This window comes from Thunnus albacares, chromosome 7 (genome assembly GCF_914725855.1).
Source record: "Thunnus albacares chromosome 7, fThuAlb1.1, whole genome shotgun sequence".
Lineage (NCBI taxonomy): Eukaryota > Metazoa > Chordata > Actinopteri > Scombriformes > Scombridae > Thunnus > Thunnus albacares.
The window spans coordinates 20,392,993-20,401,741 of NC_058112.1; the positions used below are offsets into that span (position 1 = coordinate 20,392,993).

The following is an 8,749-nucleotide window of genomic DNA, read 5'->3' on the forward strand; positions in this document are numbered from 1 at the left end:
AGCAGACTAATGTTGGGTCTATGTTAAGTTGAGACTGAAGTTTGGGAACAATGACTCATCACTGGTAATTAATCTCAGCTCAAGTGAACAACCGGATGACACAGACCTGTTTCACTTACGGAATGTCACCGATTAAGGTCATTGCCAGGAACCGCCTGGTTACCCCGACACCAAATGCTCTGCTACACACCCACAGTTGCCTAACAGGTTTGTAAGCAGGAATCAGGCACAGGGAGGAAATACTGAGACCATATCCCGCTCAGAGGGGCTTTATGGTATGAAAATCTGTTTTTGGAACAGACATTCCAGTAAGATTTTGGTTTCCTGATTGAAAAGACCTTTGTAAGCTTGTTTTTCTGATTCCATTGCCTCGCCATACAGATTACAGTAGACCTAGAAGAAATAGTTTGGTTTGTAGTTAATGAATAAGCACAGTCAGACTGGTTAGTGATATAACGTGTAGTTAGAGCACTAAACATGAAGTGATATGAGTTATATAGTTAGTCACTGTCTAGTTATCCGTGTTCAACAACAGGGATACTTCTCAAGAAAACATTTTGATTTGTTCATAATGAGTGTCATGTGGATCTATTATAAATTAACAAGACAAAATATTATTCTACAACACATACAGACAGTTCAAAACACATTTCATATAACATAGAAGAACATCAGAACAATAATTGACCAAACTCATTTAGATGGTTGATTAACTTTTCCCCTGGCAACATCCAGCACTGACTAACTCTTCTTTCTTGGGGAAATATCTGCAAGAAAGACATTCAGTTATTCATATGTCACTTTAAAGCTACTGTTATGTATCTGTTTGAGATGTTTCTTTGATATTTACTTTGATTGTTTTTTCACGGAACATGTTTGACTTTAGTAATCATTAAATCTGTAATTCTGATCAGATTTGGGGCACCTTCACTATTAAACTAATTTCTACCTTCAGTGACTTACCTTCGATAACAGATCATGATCATCACCAGCACGGCCGTACCGCCAATCACTACTATCACTGCAGTGACAATGGACACGGCGGACAGCGAGGAGGGCTCTGGATCAGTACACACAAACATAAAGATTTATGATATTTTGTCCATGTTCAAATATTTCAGCTTTGTGCTTCAATCAAGGTAACGTGAATTTTAAAAAAAGGATAAACTGACCTGAGCAAATAAAGGAACCTGGCAAGTTGAGGCACTCCATGTTTTGTGGGCAAGAAGGATTCTGTTCTTCACATTCATTAATATCTGCAACAACAAAAAAAACACAGATACCTGTATCATGAAATGCATTTTGTATCCAGTAGGGACAGGTGTTTTTTCAGGATTTTTGACTATCTCTCAGTTAAATATCACAGAGCTGGAACTACCAATTGATTGGTTGGTGGACAGAAAATGAATCTACATTGAGGGATAATAGAGTAATTTTTCAAGCAAAACTGGTTCTCTTCATTTTCTAGTTCCAGCTTCTACATTGTGACAATTTGCTGCTTTTCCTTGACTCATGTGATAGTGAACTAAATATCTTTGGGTTTTGAGGTTTAAGGTTTAGAAGATTGTGATATTTCACCATTTTCTGACATTTTATATACAAAACTACTAAGCTACTAAATGAGAAAATAAAAAAACTGATTGATTGATAATGACAATCATCATTCACTGCAGCCCTGTATATTTTGGTTTCTTGACAAAAAGAGGTAAAAAAACACTTTCAAATCTGAATTAACATCAACAATCAAGATGAACGTCACTTTTTAAAATCTAAACCATGAAATACCCGACCGTTGTTAAGGCCTCGTACCTCGGCATGTTGGGGGTGCGGAGCTCCACTGCTGACTGTCTGGATCACAGCTGACAGACGAAGAGCCCAGCAGCTTGAAACCAGAGTGACACTGATATAGAATCACAGAGTTGCAAAGCAGCGAGTAGCCAGATTGAATCCTGGGTATCGGACCGCAGTTGGGATCTGGGAGACAGACGTTTATACAGGTGTGTGAAAATAAAACAGATAAAACTCGACATGTTCTTCTTCTTCTGTCCCCTTTTTCAGATTCTCACCTGTGTCTGGTTCTTCCCAGGGGCTGAGGTCGAGGTGGGGGATGAGTGGGTGGGAACAGGCCAGCATGGCGTCTGGGCTCTCAGTGCGTGAGAAGGCGTCGGCAGGAACATGGGTGATGTGGCTGTTGTCACAGATGATGCGGGACAGGGAGACAGCGTGGAGGTGTCTCCTCTGGGTGCTGGTGAACACTCCTTCTCTCTCCCACCAAAACCTTGAGGGGACAAAAATTTGGATTTCTCTGCTGCTCAGTCTTAAATTATGTTGTTACATCAGATCAGCAGAGGATTTTGTTTTACCTGTCCCCATCTCTCAGGTCTCTGAACTGTCTCGCCAGCAGGCAGGACAGCAGCGGTCCGACTCGACCTCCGGGCAGAGCAGGTTCAGAGATACCTCCCACCCACACGTCGATGTTGTGTGGCGTCCCATACAGGAGCTGGAATTTGTGAGCCAAAGTTCGGTTACCCAGGATTTCTGCCAGCTCCGATGTTGTGTTGGGAACGGAGAGGCCGCAGAATCTTCGCCACGAGCCATATCCTAGTAGGAAGAAGGCAGAAATGTACTGTTCTGATAAAGGAAACAGGAGATTAAGGGAAGAGCATTAAATACAGGGTTTTGTGATTTTTCAGGACATGTTTCTGTCTCATCTGACTTTGATTCAAACATTTACAGCAACACCAGTGGGTGTCTAGAGTGCAGATTAACACACATTCCTACATGTGGAGTCGATTTATAAGTCAGCAGACCTTTTTTACAGCAGACATTCTGACTCATAAACACCATTAATGGTGGCTGCATTTCATTCACTGTGCAGTAGGTATTCAGGTTCCAGTGGTCTGGCGTTGTGCATGTTGACACACTAACTGTGTATCATTTAATACTACATACTTGTTTTACACAGTATGTAAATACTAATTGCCATAAAAAGTTATAATCAATCAATCAACATATAACTTTGTAATGACACTGCCAATTAAAACACAAAGGGAAAGCAAAATGGTTTTTCAAAGATTTAATGCTGGTGTTTTGTTTTCCTAGATTTCTGTGACTGTCTCACTGCTAACTGCAAATAATATTTTGAAAGTTTTTGAAGCTGAGAAAAGCTTTTCCATTTCAAGGGTGCATTGCCTTGTGGGACGAGCAGATTTAGTGTGCATGCTCACTTTTTTGAGTATACTTAAAGATTCCCTCCAGATTTGGATTTTATTATCTTGAATGATAGAATTTGGCTAAAATAAGTGGATTTGGAGGATATCTACATGTCAGAAACTGATAATTCACTCTGAAATGACATGAACGCAACACTTTAATGGAACCATCATTAATGTTATTAGGTACAACTGAACCTTTCCTGCTACGATAAGTCAAAATGTCTGCAGTGAATGAATTCTTTTATATAGCTATTGTCAAGTTTTACATACTAGGCTCCAAGTCATTTCTGTTAGGTGACCAAATTTAACCCTAATCATATTTAACAACAATCTGAACAAATGAAGTTGATAAAATAAATACAATCTGTCGGTTGAAACAAGCTTTGTGGACAGTCAGTAAAGGACTTTCGCTGTAAAGTGATACAGTAACTCTGCAGTGCATCAGAGTTAAGAAGCTGGTACCAGGCAGGCCATGATCCCGGCCCCTCTGGAGGTTAAGGGCCCCGAGGTCCAGAGGCATCCCTCCCTGTGCCTGAAACAGCCGCTCTGTCAGCTCCTCCACCATCATCTGGCCCGGAGTCTGCAGCTTAGCAGGAGACAGCAACAGACCGCGCAGCACGGGGTCGATACCACCTGATTAATACACCAGGAGAAAATGAAAGACCAAAACACAAAAAGCTGAGTGACTCACGTGTGATTTAATGAATTACAGCATCACAATTTACCTTCCTGCACAACCCTCCAAGAGGCAAACAGTGAATGATGCAGAGGCAGCGAGGGATGCTGGGAGTTAGCCATGTAACCCGGCCCCAGCCTGGATACTACTGGCTGCACGGTGACATGGGCAAAACGAAACGCAGCAGCTGCGAAGGCATTAGCGATGCTGGGATCCACGTCAGCATCATAACCCTCGTAGGGAGGCATCAGACGGGACATGGCGCTCTCACCGAGGACCCGCGGCAGGTAGTGCTCCCATGTTAGGATCTGAAAAGATAAAGGAAGTGGGTCAGAGTGCAGCGAATGATCTCGCAGGTGGAAGTAAAAGCTGAAACTGCTGACGACACCTGGTGAATGGCTCCCATGATCTTGCGGGCCTCTTGATAGAGGGTGTCGGGGCTCCAGTGAGGGTTGAGCAGGTGTAGCTCTTTGACCAGCCGGTTGTGCTCTCTCAGGAAGAGTGTGTGCAGTGCGATCATTCCCAGATGCTCATTGGCTCTTGAATCACCTGTAAAACATTAATCATGAACAACAGCTCCACTGAAGTCACCCGCAGAAAGTGGACAATTCAGTACATTCACTCACCAGCATGGAAGCAGGATGTGATGTTCTCCTGTGGTGCAGATCGGTCCGACGGCCCTGTAGTGGTGGAGTTGCGAGGGCCACAGGGGTCTAGGTGAGCCTGCAGCCGAGGCAGGAAGGGCATGTATGCCAGCTCCTGGTCTGAGTGCCGTGAGTTGAGGGCCATTAAGCCCAGAGGAGAGGAGTGGTTACGCAGCGCCGAGGCCTGACTGGTGGAGCTGCCGTACACCATACTGGCATCCACAAAGGAGGTGATGGCATTGAGCTGCTCCCGGTGGCGATGGGGGCGAACTCGCTCGACGCAGCTCGGAGCAGAGCGGAAGAAAGGCATGCAGCTCTGGATGCCGTTGCGAGGATCTGACAGTGGGATCTGGGGAGAGAAGCTTTCTGTTTTACATCGTTGCTGATGGGAGAAAACAGATGTTTGTGTTTTAGCCAGTTTAGCCATTTTTTTTACATGATAATAAATATTATTATACATAGTAGATACCTTGTTGTATAGTTAATTCATTGCTTGTTATATTGAACACTTTCATTGCACTCATTTGTAGTGCACCTCTCATTTACTGCTGGTTTTCTTTCCTCTTTAAAGCATTTCAGAGCAGTGGTTCCCAACCTTGGGGTCTTGACCCCCCAATGGGTTGCAAGATACAAGGGGTTGAGAGACAACTAACAGGATAGCAAAGAAGAAAAATACATGTTTGATACCCAAATTTCTATTCCACTTTTCAGACATTCCTCTAATCTTTGCTTGTTTTCTTGTGAATTAAAGTGTACACTTCTTTAGGTCTCTAAAAAGCATTTAAATTAAACAGGGAACAAAAATCACTTACACTTACACTTATCACTACAACCTAGAGACAATATGCAACCAGTGACAATTGGTCACAAGTAGACATTACTTTGTGTTAAAGGATCATGAGCAAAAAGCACTGTGAAGTACTTTTACAAACAGACACTGAATGATAAAGTTTGCATGTAATGTCCATAGAATTGTGTGTCTTAGTCTAGTTTATATAGTATAGTGGACATTGTATTTCATATTTGAATTTTAATAAATGCCTATAAAATGAAAAAGAAGTGTAGCATATACAGTATGTAGAATGAAGACGAAGGACTGTTATGGAAAGGGAAGCACACTGAGAGCAGCTGATTGGCAGGGAAGCACACCTGTATGGGGAAGCAGGGTGTGTCCCGGCTGCAGGTGTGTGTGCAGTCAGCTCCTGTCCTGAAGGCCGCTGTGCTGGGGCTCTGGGGTGTCAGCACCATGTCGTGGTCTATCCACTGGCCCCACTCCACCAGCAGGTGGGACAGAGTGGAGTCCAGAGAGATATTGTCATTATGAGTGAACAGCACCTCCTGAGACACCAGCCGCACCTGCAAAAACAAACAAGGTGAGGAGTGACGAGATGAGTTACTGCAGGTGACAGGACAGAGGATGACAGTGAGCTGCTGCTAATGCTGCAGCTGCAGGGCTCTTACTGGAGGCAAGCTGATGTTGTGGTAAGTGTGCTCTGGGTCCCAGCCTCTGGGCGTCCCCCACATGTCCTCGTACTCTGGAGGCAGCCAGCGGGAATATGGGACATTCGCAGCCCCCCATCTGGGGTGCTGTCTGATCAGGACCACACAACAGACACACAGTTACCAAAAAAACAATGAAAAAAAAAAGAAGCAATTCAGGACAGGCCTGCTCACACTGACCTGTTGTTGCACTCTCCTGTGATGGATCTGTAGCGCTCAGACAGACAGTCGGTGGGACAGCTGGGTCTCTGCAGCTCAGCTGAGCAGCCCGTCACCTGCAGCAGATTCTCCACATCTCCTTCACTCAGGAGCTCTTTAGGGGACAGTAAACACAACAAGACCTTAATGATACAAATTACAATAACAAATAACTGCTTGGAGGTGTTTGATCAGATCATTTGCTCTCGTCTTATGCCAGAATACCAAATCTATTTGTAATGATATTCTTCTGAAGTTATGTGTGCATCTGTCTTGTAAAATTACAGAGTAGTAGACATTACAGAGTAATAGACAGAGAAGTAATACAAATTGTGGTTACCGAAGAACAAACGATCATAATTCCAATCTATAGAAATAGGATTTAGACTTTTTTTGTAGCTCATCTGGCTTGATACTATGGTGAAAATGATGATCCATGATGCTAAAACACTAAAAGAATGATCTTGAAGAACAGTTAACAGTTTTTGGTGAGCTTTGAATGGGATAAAAAGGATGTTAAACAGTTGCCTGAAACATACTGGGAGTCAGTGTGAGGAGGGTCGGCAATGTTAAATAATAGTAGTTTTGTATGTATAAGATTTCATCAAAAGCTTGGAAGTATTTGGACAGAAACTATTTGATGTACAGGTGCAGAAACACCTGTTTAGTACCGTGAGGGTTGGGCTGAACCATAGTGTGAGTGTAGACCATTTCTCTGATCAGCTCCACTGTGTTGTCCAGCAGTTCAGCAGCCCGGATCTGAGTTCTGGTTCTTGCTTCAGTCTGTTTAAACTGAGCCAGCAGATCACTCGGTCTCAGAGCGCCTTCAGACAGAGACTTCTTCACCCTGGGAACATTAAAAGCTTTGTTTTTTCAGTACTTACACATTGCCAATTTATACCTTGTCGTGTGTCAGATTGATCCTTAACTACAACTGAGGATTTTTACCTTTCGCTTGTGCGAGCGTAAGCAGCATCAGTCAGCTCTATCGCCCTCTGAAGAGCCTCCTCCACAAATACAGAGCCCAGATACACAGTTCCTGAGATTAACATGGAAGAGAAACATTACATTTAAGAGGCTACTCATTTATCTGCTCTTTTCAGTAATGATCCAACAGAAATCCTACCTGAGGAGCTGTCAAATACTCTGTTCAGTGAGGCATGCTCAGGGAAGGATAGCAGGACAAGAGACAGTCCAAGCAGAGAGAGGGACACCTGAAACCAGAAAACATCTTAACTGAACACCACAATATGTGAAGTTCACTGCTCTGTCAAATTAATTCAAGCAGAGAAGCAGAGAAACAACAGAAACTCACCGTCAGTGCTGTGTCCATCTAGATCTCTAAAACCGTTCAATCTGCGCAGAGAGAAAACGAATAGCGCTCATAGTATCTTACCTCTGCGCTGACCGTGGCTCATCTCGGGAGCCAACAGGTGTGTGTGTGTGTGTCAGTGTGTGCTTGTCTCAGAGCGTCGAGGTTGCCATTTATACACTGGCAGCAGGGCCAACAGGTATGTGCAGAATCCCCTTATCTGTCCTTCTGGTGACAGGAACGCAACATCAAACACTGCGCTCACTGCCTCGACCAAATAACCTTTTAAATCAAATTTACTTCTGTCCTCTTGCCTACGATGAAAACCCTCTGTCATATTTGGATCATTTCAAACAAATCAAACACTTTTAACCATCCCTATGGAGAGCAGATGTTTGTACATCTTTGAAGCAGCAGATATGATCCACCAAACACACTAGTAGCAGATTGAAAAGACGGGTTCATTTAATATTTCAAAGCAGCCAATTTGGAATTTAACGGTAACATGTTAAGTTTAGTTTTTAAGGATCGTTTTCCTCACAAGTGTGTCTATGTCTTTGCCACATGCCGAACAATTCAATCTGATCGTCCCGGTGCCAGTGACGCAGGCAGGTGAGTGAGCTGGAATTCTTGGAAATGACAATGAACCAGGGATGAGGATGAATAATAAGAAAGCAAAAAGGATCAGACAGAAAGGTGATTGCGGTCAATACACATTACAGGATGTTACTGACTCATAAAGAGTCTTTAAAAGTCAAATGTGAACCACCAGGACTTCCATCTGCCCGCTTCTTCCCTTTGATGCTCCAGGTGTGTGATACCATCGCATGAGTCATCAGTCCCATTTCATTACGTTGTTATTAGTATTATCTCTGCTGACCCACATTATGCATCATCTACTTTATGTGCAGGGAGAAGAGTTGAAAACATGAAATGTTTGGCTTATCTCTTAACTTCTAACATGAGCAAATAAAACCAAAACTGTCTGCATAGTGGTATTATTGTTGTAATTTGGATGAAGTGACTCTGTTGAAGTGTCAAATTAAGAGTCAAAGTTTAACATATTGGATTGTTTGATACTTTTGATGTACAGAAATAAACAAAGGCAAATAAAGAGACAGTTCCTTGATTATTCTGCACTACATGTTGGTTATAACCACTCTTGTGTTTGTATTCTACTCTTTTTCAAACTGCTTTTGATGTG

General features: G+C 43.0%; 1 protein-coding gene across 1 annotated transcript; it reads right to left on the reverse strand.

The window, feature by feature from the left end:
- Nucleotides 1-50: 50 nt before the first annotated feature.
- On the reverse strand, nucleotides 51-7,462 carry epx (eosinophil peroxidase). The gene is made up of 16 exons (XM_044356913.1): nucleotides 7,360-7,462; nucleotides 7,182-7,272; nucleotides 6,905-7,080; nucleotides 6,216-6,348; nucleotides 5,997-6,126; nucleotides 5,685-5,891; nucleotides 4,518-4,884; nucleotides 4,280-4,440; nucleotides 3,941-4,199; nucleotides 3,678-3,848; nucleotides 2,364-2,601; nucleotides 2,067-2,278; nucleotides 1,810-1,974; nucleotides 1,173-1,256; nucleotides 964-1,060; nucleotides 51-767 (listed from the first exon to the last, which is right to left on the reverse strand). The coding sequence occupies exons 3-16, from the start codon at nucleotides 6,942-6,944 to the stop codon at nucleotides 710-712; spliced, it is 2,322 nt and encodes a 773-aa protein (XP_044212848.1). The 5' UTR covers nucleotides 6,945-7,080; nucleotides 7,182-7,272; nucleotides 7,360-7,462; the 3' UTR covers nucleotides 51-709.
- Between the last annotated feature and the right edge of the window lie 1,287 nt (nucleotides 7,463-8,749).

Bases quoted from the DNA above. Each gene is read 5' to 3' on its own strand.
- epx (XM_044356913.1), bottom strand. From the start codon at position 6,944: ATGGTCTACACTCACACTATGGTTCAGCCCAACCCTCACG. The intron at 2,602-3,677 runs GTACCAGCTTCT...TCTTCCTACTAG, and splicing joins CCGGGATCATGGCCTGCCTG to GATATGGCTCGTGGCGAAGA. The intron at 1,061-1,172 runs GTCAGTTTATCC...GTACTGATCCAG, and splicing joins AGGTTCCTTTATTTGCTCAG to AGCCCTCCTCGCTGTCCGCC.